The sequence below is a fragment of the Microplitis mediator genome, chromosome 4 (genome assembly GCF_029852145.1).
Source record: "Microplitis mediator isolate UGA2020A chromosome 4, iyMicMedi2.1, whole genome shotgun sequence".
Classification (NCBI taxonomy): domain Eukaryota; kingdom Metazoa; phylum Arthropoda; class Insecta; order Hymenoptera; family Braconidae; genus Microplitis; species Microplitis mediator.
Window position 1 is genome coordinate 5037158 of NC_079972.1, and position 11997 is coordinate 5049154.

Genomic DNA, 11997 nt, shown 5'->3' on the forward strand with positions numbered 1-11997 from the left:
GGTGCAATAAGACAGAAAGATAAAATATTAAAAGTCGATAAAGACACTTCGGAACAAACTGCAAATAAAATGTTTAAACCTATAGTGACACCGTTAAGGACGATAGTTGAGAATTCAAAGGCTTTGAAACAAGAAATTAAAAAAGAGGATGAATCAGTGCAAAATATTTTTCTGAAGAAACGTGAACATAGTGACTATCAAACTATTAATGATAATAGTGACATGCATCATGGTCAGAATACTTATGATGATTTAAATGTGAACAGTACTAGTAGCACCAACTTGGATGAAACGATTATATCGAACCCTCCAACCTCTACAAGCACACCACTGAAATATGACAACTCTATATCTAAATATATTGAGATGCTGAATAAAAAAAAATCCTAAAGGCCTAGATACAAAATTTGGTAATCGTAAAAAAAATAACCAATTATTTTTTGGTAATTCACCTGTCCAATTTGGTGATAATACTATTTTAGTGAATCATCAAAATCATATCTTATCTCCAGGGCTTATAGAATTGTTGTTTAAAAGTGATCCAAATGAAAAATCTATTACTAAAAATGACTTAGATGTGTACCATAAACTGATCATAACTACATATACACACAAGAAAAATTATGAATCCGAAAGAAGTCTTTATGTTGATAAGAGTTCTAAATATATTAAATATATTGCTGACTTTGTTGGATCACCAATAAAAAGAGGTAAAGGGCTACCTAACTTTATGACTGTTTCAAAGAAACGAAAATATGTGGATTATATTTATTGGGATGATCCTAATGAACTTGTAGATCGCCTTCGTCTGTTGATTGCATCTCAAACAGCTGGCAACTCTAGTCATTCGAATGAGATAATTTCAATTATTGAAGAGCTGCGTGAAGCTGAAATTATTTATTAAGAGGGGCATTAACAATAATTTATCATTTATAAAATAACATTCGACAAGAGCGGATCATCAAAATGGGTATCGATATATTTGGACGTGTATCTTCACAATCGAATCAGGCGCAATTTAAAGGCTGTAGTAGTGGTGTTGGACCGCCTGGAAAAGGTTTCAAGTTAACAGATGATGGACAGTTCGACTTGGATGGAAAACGGTTATGTAATGTTGCAGAACCTAAGAATGGAAATGATGCAATCACATATAATACCATGAAAATCGCAATAAAACAAGAATTAGACAGTGTGAAAGCAATCAGTGACTACAATAAATATCGTATAACTGATCTTGAAGATAAAGTATCGGTTGAAATAGTTAAGCTAGAGAATCAAATGACGAGTAGAGATCAAGACCTCATTAACAAATTGACAACCAAAGTGAGTGCATTAGAAGAGAGTCATAGTGAACTGGTGCTATATAGCCAAACGCTAGAAAATCGCATATCAACGCTTGTGAGATCTGTAATACGTGATAGTCAAATATTAGCTGACGTTGATCATAGACTGTCTAAACTTGATGAAAATGGAAAATAAAAAGAAAGTCATAGCTCAAGAGCTTCACAAACCAGCACGAAAAAATTATACTTGTCGTCATGTTGACATTCGAAGACTCGATGAAACTTAGCAAGCTGATTTGGTTGAGATGATACCATACTCTACAGCTAATAGTGGATATAAATATCTACTTACAATTATAGATAATTTTTCAAAGTACGCTTGGGCAGTCCCAATCAGAAGTAAAAGTGGCAGTGACGTCAAAAGTGCTATGAAGTCTGTGTTACAGCATGGGCGGAAACCTAAAAATCTTCACGTTGATCAAGACAAAGAATTTTATAATAAAGAATTCAAAGATCTCATGAAACATTATGGGATTCATATGTACTCAACATTTAGTAATTTGAAGGCCTCCATATGTGAACGTTTCAATCGAACCCTTAAAAATAAAATGTGGCGCGAGTTTACAGAACGTGAAAATTACAAATGGATCGATATACTTGAGGACTTGATCGATAATTATAACCACACGAAACATCGGACCATCAAAAGGAAACCTGCAGATGTAACTGTAGGTAATGAAGAACACATACTTCAGAAATTCACAAACCTCTTCAAAGTAAACAGGTGCGAAAACAAAATAAATTTAAAGTTGGAGATAAAGTTCGAATAAGCAAGTATAAACATGTGTTTGAAAAGGGTTACACACCAAACTGGACGACTAAAATTTTCACAATTAAGACAATACAAAAAACAAACCCAACAACATACAAGCTGAGTGATTATTAGGATCAACCGGTCGAAGGAGGATTTTATGCTGAAGAACTCAGTAAAGTCAAGTATTCAGATGTGTATCTAGTTGAGAAAATAATAAAAAAACGTGGAAATAAAATGTACGTTAAATGGCTAGGCTTTGATAATGCACATAATAACTGGATTAATGAGTCTGATTCATAAAATTATCATGTATTTTCTACAGTATTAATAAATAAAAATAATAATAATAAACAATTCTGAGTTTTTATTTTAACATCAACCATATTTATTCAAATTTATTTTTTACAAACTTAGAATTAAATATATTTTATCTATATTATTATTATCTAGTTTTTATCTTTTTATTTGATACTTTATCACCCCAAGGTAAAGTATCAGTTGAGGTGTCACTTAATTTCCTTTTATTATCATTCCAACTTAATGCTAATTTACTCTGTTTAATTGTTTTCACATCATGATGACTACTTCTAATCAAATATTGATGTTTTGTTATATTTACATGATTCACTAGACAATTCTTAAGATCATCAAACGTGATCTTTCGCAAAGTGGATCCTTTAACACCCTTAGCTCTCTTTTTAGCTATATTATTCTTATGAATTTTGAATGCATAAAGTTTTGCTCGTAACCCGACGAACTTGGCCATTATTTGACCATTGCACTCATCTTTCATAAGTCCAATTACTTATTTATTTTTCAATGGAATGTTGTAAACATTATTTGGTGGGTAGTCAGAGGTATCAAACTTTTCGATGTCGCATTTGATGGTGTCATAGATATTAGGTACATTAAATTGATAAATTAAACTATCAGTATCAGTGTATAATAATTTTGATTCATTAACATTAAAATTTTTCTTAACATAGTTAAAGTGAAAATCATAAATAAAAGTTTTTGATAAGTCTAAGATGCTAAAACTAATGTAAATTGGTTTATTAAAGTATAGATTTACTCTCCTTAATTCTATTATGACTAGGTTTTCATCGTAAATTATAAAACTATGGGAATTAGGTTTTGATATCAGAGCTTTTGCCCCATATCTACCCTCCCACTTGTTCACCATTCTCACATCTGAATATTTTCGAACATTTTCCATAGTTTTACCAAATACAGCATTATTCATAAGCTTGTAAAAGTTCTTTTCAAATTCATTTTGTGCGTTTTTGCGACATTCAGTATTTTTATCAATCAATTGCTTTAACCAAGCTGATTGCTTGAATTTCAAAACTCGATGAACTTTTACAAGCTTCATTCCTAAATTAAGACACTGCTATAAATTTATATAATGAATAACATATTTCTCCTTAAAACAAAGTGTTGTAGCTAATTTAGAATATTTACTGCCTGGTGGTATAAAATGTTCAGGGCAAAGGGGTAAATCTCTATGCTCATCATGTAATTCTATAGAATATTCTAAATCTACTTCTAAAATATATCCTATTGACTTGTTATCATTAAAAAACTTATCAACATTTTGTACATCAATATCCTCATGTATCCACTTAAAAGAACCTTGAGGCAATGACATGCTCATAGCTGCTCCATATAAATTATTTACATCATAATACATGAGATAAGATTCATCTTTGCTTTGATCAAAATCTTCTCCCATGAATCGATTATTAGCTTTTGCGTATCGATTTGTACATTGGGAAACACCACTTCTAATGCCTTTTTCAAAAAATAATATCATCTCAGGATCATCTAATAAATCTAATTTTACATCTGTGAGTTTAAGCGTAGCATCAAAAGCAAGCCCTGGTGCAGTGTAATAATGCAATGGATCTAATTCATATGTTTTGTAACAACTGTTGCGGAAATTCTCAAATATATCAGCCAGTAATAATACGTCAGTTTTTAAATAAAAATCTGAATATTCACCGAGGGTATTTATATTAAATTTATTCCAAACTTGTTTGGCATGATTGTAATCTTCATCTGAAATATCACAATTATTAAGTTTGGAATAAATTAATTTTTTTTCAGGTGATTTAGTATCGTTAAGCTTATCAATTGAATCAATGTATTCATAGGGAAATACACCTTTACGTATAGCTAATTGAAATTGCTGTGAGTCAGAGTAATATTTTTTCATAATTTTCTCATCACCATCATCAAGATACGAAGCTAATTTTTCAATACTCGATGCCATAAAACGAAAAGAGTATAAATCTCAACTTTACGAATGTATTTTTTATTGAATTGGTGAATGCAATATATTTTTCTTTATTAATTGGTAAAATATTGATTTGACCTTCGGAAACTGTAGATAATGATCTAATGATGAAATGTGAATCATAACCAGATAGATTATGAAAAACAACAGGAATAGTATGACTCTGTTTATAATTTAAATTACATGCATTATGTGCAGGACCTCGATACTTTCCCGTAAAATGACAATGATCACGGCACCGCATTTCACTGGCTGATTTAAATAATTTTCCACAGATGTGACAAACTTTTGAATTATTATAATAATATTGTTCATCTGCAGTAAGTGGTAACATTTTAACATTATTTTTTAAATAAGTGTTAACTTTTCTACCTAGAATTTCTAAATTTCTTAAAAACCATGTAATACAATCAACTGAATGATTGATTTCAAACCTCGATAACGAATTGTCATAACTACAATGCAGGTAATAAGCTACACTGTGGGGGACATGCTTTTGCGTATCATTAGTCTCAATCTCAAGCGTGCATTCCAGGTCAGCATATACTACAAAAGGTACAGGATCCTTATGCTTTAAATTTTTAAAACTTAACACTTTATCCTCGTCTTTCTCTGGTAATCTCATTCTTACTTTATCAGGAGGCACGGTAGTGTCTCGCGCCAAGTACACGTTTAAACACACATGTATATGTGTGAAGTGTCATGGCGCGAGCCTGCCGTGTCTCTATACCGTAGACCGAACGGTATTTAGCTCCAATTTTTAAAAACTTTTTTAAAAAACAATATTTTTAGAAAATTCCTTTTTCAGTCGAAAGATGATTGATTGTTCGTCATAAAATTATGAAACTTTACCCATTTTAGTAATGAGAACTAATTTAAATAATGAAATTAGGCCAGCATATACTATAGCACCCCCATTTTTAATCATTTTACAATTTTTTTCATGCGAAAAGGGCACTGCCAGAGAATAAAAACTTATAAGAAATGCCATGATTCAGTAAATGATATATGTTTTTCTATAGCAATAATTAATTTTTTCGCCACCAGTGGAGCTCCAGTCTATATTTTTTACTATAGTTTGATATGAAATTTACCCGGATAGTCACCTCCACTGCAAATTAACTCCTCTAATAGCCACTTTAGCTTGAAATTGACTGTAACTTGACATCATTGAAATTACCTGCCCGAATTTGCCAATAATTTAACAGTAAAAGTTGAAAAGAAAAATTTGCGGTTAATTTTTGCTCGATTTAGAGGTAATTTTTTATAGAAAATAATTGTTGGTAACGTTCGTTCTTTGCATTTCAGATGATAAGCAAATTATACATAAAATGTCTATACAACTTGCAGTACAATTTGACGTAAATTTACTACCCGAATTAGAATGCAAATTCACTTCAAAAGCTGACTAAACAAAATTTTTCAGGCAGTTTTACATCAATTTATTGTTAATTTGACTTATAAAGTATTTTTTCACCCCCAAATTGTAGACATTTTTATGTATAAATTTGCTTACCTTCTGAAATAGTAAGAATGAACATTACCGACTTTTTTTTTCTAGTAAAAATTTACCTCTAAATTGAGCAAAAATTAACCGCAAATTTGTTTTTCCAACTTTTGCTGTCAAATTGTCTGCAAATTTGGGCAGCAAATTTCAGGCAATTTCAATGTCGAGGTACTTCAATTTCAAGCTAAAGTGGCTATTAGGGTGTGCTATTAGGGTCAGTAAGATTTAGTATAGAAATATACCCTATAAAAAGTGTGCTATTGCACAGTTTGCTTTAGCAACAGTTTACTTTACAAAAGTTTCCTTGAATTTTTCGTCAAATTTTCGTCAACTTTAGACTTTTCCATTTTTTACGTCAATTTGTGGGCAACTTGCTATTGAATTTGATGTAAATTTACTACCCGAACTAAAATGCAAATTCACTTCAAAAGTTAACTAGAAAAAAGTTGTCAATTTTCAGGCAAATTTTGTCAATTTATTGTTAATTTGACTGGAAAAATTGATAAGTATTTTTTTACCATGAAATTGTAGACAATTTCATGAATAAATTTGCTCATCTTCTCAAATGGTAAGAATGAACATTAACGACTTTTTTTTTCGTAAAAAGTTATCCCTGATAGCCAGAGTTTCTAATCAGAAAGTTGGTGTACCTGAGTTGCAACCAACTTGACGACAAGTTGTTGACAACTTTCAGCTCGTGTAACTGTTGACTACATGTTGGCTACAAGTTACTCAAAAACTTGGCGACAATCTACTGCCGCAACCTGTCACCAAGTTTCTGAGCAACTTGTAGACAAGTTGTCGGCAACAGTTACACAAGCTGAGAGTTGTCGACAAGTTCCTCGGAAAGTTGCCGACAACTTATGGAAATGCCAACTTTTGCGGCCAATCTGGCTACAGGTTGCGGCAGTAGGTCGTCGACAAGTTGCGGCCAACTTGGCTATCAGGGTACCTTTAAATTGAATAAAAATTAACCGCAAATTTATATTTTCAACTTTTGCTGTCAAATTGTCGACAAATTTGGGCAGCGAATTTCAGGAAATTTGACAATTAAAATTACTAAAGTTTGCTGTCCGAATTTGCCGACAATTTGACAGCAAAACTAGAATAAAAGTTTTCTTGAATTTTTCGTCAAATATCTGTCAATTTCGGGCATTTTCGTTACTGACGACAGCTTGTATACAAGCTATTTATGTTTTTCAAGTTAACTAATTGATTGACAGATGGAGGCACTTGAGGCCACTGAGGACGTAACCACTTCCTTGAATTTTTTGTGAAATATCCGTCAACTTGAGGCTTTTCCATTTTTGACAACAATTACCCTGATAGCCACACCTTACTCAGTAAGTTCTGCAGTGAAACATTTTCGGCTACCTTAACGAAAAAGTTTCTGGCAAGCTTGGCTGGATAATGCTTTCTTTTTTAAGTTGGCTTCAGAATACGGCAGTAGCTTGAAATTAACTTGCGGTTCAGGTGGCTTTCAGGGTTAAAATAAAACTTTTAATCAACTTAACGTCATTGCCTGACAGTAACCCTAATAGCCACTTTAGCTTGAAATTGATTGTAATTTGACATTGAAATTGCCTGAAATTTTTTGTCCGAATTTGCCGACGATTTGACAGCAAAAGTTGGAAAGAAAAATTTGCGGTTAATTTTTCCTCAATTTAGAGGTAAATTTTGACTACACAAAAAAGTCGGTAATGTTCATTCATACCACTTCAGACGGTAAGCAAATTTATACATAAAATTGTCTACAATTTTACGGTAAAAAATTACTTTACAATTTTTTAAGTCAAATTAACAATAAATTGATGCAAAAATTTGCCTGAAAATTGACGAAAAATTTTTTTCTAGTCACCTTTTGAAGTGAATTTGCATTCTAATTCGGGTAGTAAATTTACCTCAAATTGTATAGCAAATTGTGTATAAATTGTCGTCAAAAACGGAAAAGTCCGAAAGTGACGGAAATTTGACGAAAAATTCAACGAAACTTTTGTACAGTAAGCTTTTGCTCAAGCAAACTGTGCTATTAGGGAAAAAGTCCGACGTTGACGTATATATTTGACGTTAACTTTAAAGGGAACTGTCGTTAAACAACTGCAGCTCCTTGTTTTATAAAAATTGATTAATCAGATTATGATATTTAGCAGTACAAAATTACTATAGTTGTTAACAAACAATTTTATTGTTTCTACAAAATAATACTATAAACAATATAGGCTCACGTGTCTTAAATTATAACTCGATTTCTAATAGTGTAGATTAAAATCATTCTCAATCAACACGACAAAAAAAAGACAAATCCTACCAAAAACAGATTCTCTGTATAAAATCGCGCCAAGTACACGTTTAAAATTTTTTACAATTAAGACAAGATTCTTTTTACAAAAAAATGAATCAAATCGAAAAAATACCAAGTACCTAATATAATTCGAAATCATGGAAAACATTTTCATAGAATTGAACAAAAAATTGAAAAAAAAAAATTTCAATGTACTTGGTGTGCCTATAAACTGGAAAAAAAGAATATCATTCAATTTTATTGGAAAATAATTTATATGCGAAATCAATTCTAAAAATTTTGCTTGAATAAATTTAGTAACGCACACCAAGTACATTGAAATTTTTTTTTTTCAATTTTTTGTTCAATTCTATGAAAATGTTTTCCATGATTTCGAATTATATTAGGTACTTGGTATTTTTTCGATTTGATTCATTTTTTTGTAAAAAGAATCTTGTCTTAATTGTAAAAAATTTTAAACGTGTACTTGGCGCGATTTTATACAGAGAATCTGTTTTTGGTAGGATTATATTTCAAACAATCTGGCTTGTGTTTCTCAAGTGAATGTTCAAATCTAAAATGATTTAAACATCGATCGCAAAACCATAATCTTGATTTAGACTTTGAAATTTGAGATTTGACTAGTCGAGAGAGATTTTTAATCAAAGCAAAATGATGTATAGGCTGATAACTATCAGGATTTTCATCATCATCATGCAAAGTAATATCTGTCTCAACTATTAATAAGTGAATAGTTTCTTTATCAGGATTATTTGAACTTAAATATAAAGGAACTATAATATTATCTAAATTATCTTCATTATTTTTAACAGTTTCCGATTCTATACCGTAAACGTTGATTCTTAAATTATTCAGTTTTTCAAATTTAGGGATATCTTTGAGAGATATCGGAAATCTAATACCTTGATAGTTGAAAACTGCATCCACATGTTGATATGATGACACTCTTTCAGGATGGTTATTTCTTGCTGGAAACAATGCAGCTTTGATGCACCACAGAAAACAGTAGACATCATTATTCTTGATGTTTAGAACAGCCTTCTTCTGTTTAATATCTTGGGGTAGATTCACATATGTTGAAAAACCAACTTGCAGTGGAGCGTATCGTGATATATTTACAATCAAATTTATAATTTCACTCAAACTCCACCCCGAATCTTTCTGATGGAATTCTTCAACTTTTTTCAATAGCGGCTCATATACACTATCATTGAACCAATCAGCAAGTGAAGTAGATATTAAAATTTTATCACTTTTAGTTTTGAAGGATTTATTGTCTTTTATAGTAACATCACTTTTATAAGTGATTAAGATGTCATAATCGAATATTATAACATTTTCAAAACCACATAAAAGAGTGACGCTTACTTTGAGGTTCCCCTCATGTTCTCGAATATTATTAATTTTTTCAATTATCAAAACTTTCGCATCATTTAAAAATGCTCTCAAGTCAATATGCCCCAGGTTAACAACACAACCGGTCTTAATTCTATTTTGGAAGGCATTTTCCAAGTCTCGTCATTGAACAATATTATTATTAGCATTGAGAGCACCACCAGTCACTGGTTTAGATAATTGTAAAAATTTATCACTATACCAGCACAGAAGTGAGATGTTAGTTTGTAAATTTTTCTTTTCATGAACACTGCTTTTACGTTCTAATATTTGCGGATTGAAAATTCAATTTTTGATTGCAAATATTCTCATTAAAGAATTCGCAACCCTTTGTATAGCCTCCCTGCGTTTAACGTAGTAGCAATGATCAGATGGTTCCACTTTTGACCACCAAATGGTGTAATTATCGAATGATATAATAATAATAGCAAACGGCAATAATAATAACAGTCATCCCATAGACTATACATTAGACAGTGTATAGCCACCATACATAGACCATACATAGAAAGGTTACGATTTTTTTTCTCGCGTTACGGACGTTTTTTGCCGGCTAGGGTACCCCTCCGCAACGCGTCATCAGGAACTTCGTTCCAAAAATATGTGTTAAGAAAATCAATTATTTTTCTAAAAAACTCTAGATGACTCTTTTGACGTTGTTACAAATTTTCTGCTGAGAGTTTTAGTAAGTCAGAAAAACTCAAAAAAATTCTTTTTATAGTCGCACAATTTTTTGTAAGAGACTATTTTAAAGTATTAAGAAGTCTTAGTAACTCTTCAAGTAAGTTCTATTAACTCAGAATAACTCTTCTGGAAGAATTCAAAATCTTTTAAGTACTCTGACTTTGTACGTCAAATTACAAGTTATTCCGAGTTTATAACACTTTTTCAAACTTTTTAAGAAAAAGTAAAAATTTAAGAACTGTTATTCAGACTTATAAATAACTATTTTCAGTTTTTACAGAGAAATTTTTGCACAAGGGTTTTAATATATATTCATGGAATATTTATCAATGATAGACAGAAATACGTCAACAACTGTAATAAATTTTAGAAATTGAGGTAGTCATGTTTATAAGATTAGACTGTCATAATTATTCTACAATTTATGAAAAAGTATTACAATGTAAGAAGGGTTCTTTAAGTGCTTAGCTATTTTTACAAATTTTTCAATAAATGCACGCCTTGGACGCGATAGTTGGAGAGGTTGTGCTCTATAATCGACTTGTCGTGAAAATGGAATTTTCCTACCTTTAATCATTTCTGCTAATTTCATAAGTCACCTCTGTGGAAAAAAAATACACCAATGTCTAGAGAAAATTCTAAAGAATAATTTGGATTTAATTAAAAATTTCATTAAGCTACACTGAAATAAGAAATAATTATTTAACATGACACTAGTTGGACGTTAATTAGGATGTCCGTGTGTGAGCAAGATATCTCTCGAAAAAGTCAATTAATCAATCCATTTTTTTTTTCAATAGCTTCAGATTTTAGTAGAATAGAAGCCTTTTAAATATTACTACTGTAATCCTTCTCGTTCATTTATTATCAATTAAAAACTGAAAACTGATTATGTTTACTAATGCTTAATCCGCCATTTTTCCCCCACAAATATAAGTAGGCATGATTATCATGGAACTTTGCTGATATTGTGAGACTCCACTTTACCATCAGATATTTTTTTTTTTTTTTTTTTTTATTATATCATGTGACAAATCGACTTACCAACTGTTGTCCAATTAACTAAATTGAAAAAAAAAAAAATAAGGAATGTCTAGATGTTTATTAAAAAATTTTGTAATAAAGAAAAAACATTAATAATTAATTTTATTATAATATGAGCGTTCGAGGTGTGCACTTTTGGATTTTCCAAATTTTATTGGTATTTAGCATTGTGATCATTGTCATTCATAAAAATTACTATGTAATAGTGATAAATCATAAAAAGATGTAGTTTTTTTCTAATGATTGTAATTTTTAGTGCGAATTATAATTTTTCATCACCGAACGTATTTTTTCTAAGTCTTGAGTAATTATCATTTTCATTTGGACGGAGGTTTTTTCCGTGAAATAATGAGTTACATCTGACTCATTTGTGACTTATATCTTACGTAAATGATGACATAGCGTAAAGTCATTGTGACGTCAAATTTACGTCAATGTGCTTACTGGGATTGATACTAATACAATAGAGATTTGTTCTAATCGTCAAATATGTGTCTGAAATGTATAGAAAAAATACGATCAAAACAGACCTGAAATTTTAACTCGGGCTTACATACATATTTTTTGGTTCAATTGTTCGATCAAGTTTGAAAATCAGCTGAATCGGTTGATTAGTTTAAAATATTCCAAGTTTGAGATAAAAAATGATTTGTTATTGATTTATTTATAAAT

At 30.7% G+C, this 11997-nt stretch overlaps 1 protein-coding gene across 1 annotated transcript; it reads right to left on the bottom strand.

Annotated features, from left to right (window-relative positions):
* Window positions 1-2902: 2902 nt before the first annotated feature.
* On the bottom strand, window positions 2903-9587 carry LOC130667184 (uncharacterized). The gene is made up of 6 exons (XM_057468675.1): window positions 9571-9587; window positions 8721-9454; window positions 4431-5047; window positions 3559-4285; window positions 3170-3471; window positions 2903-3073 (listed from the first exon to the last, which is right to left on the bottom strand). The coding sequence occupies exons 1-6, from the start codon at window positions 9585-9587 to the stop codon at window positions 2903-2905; spliced, it is 2568 nt and encodes an 855-aa protein (XP_057324658.1).
* Between the last annotated feature and the right edge of the window lie 2410 nt (window positions 9588-11997).

Coding starts and splice junctions, on each gene's coding strand:
- LOC130667184 (XM_057468675.1), bottom strand. Junction 3,472..3,558: donor ACATTTTATACCACCAGGCA/GTAAATATTCTA, acceptor GTCTTAATTTAG/GAATGAAGCTTGTAAAAGTT. Junction 3,074..3,169: donor TCATAATAGAATTAAGGAGA/GTAAATCTATAC, acceptor AACTATGTTAAG/AAAAATTTTAATGTTAATGA.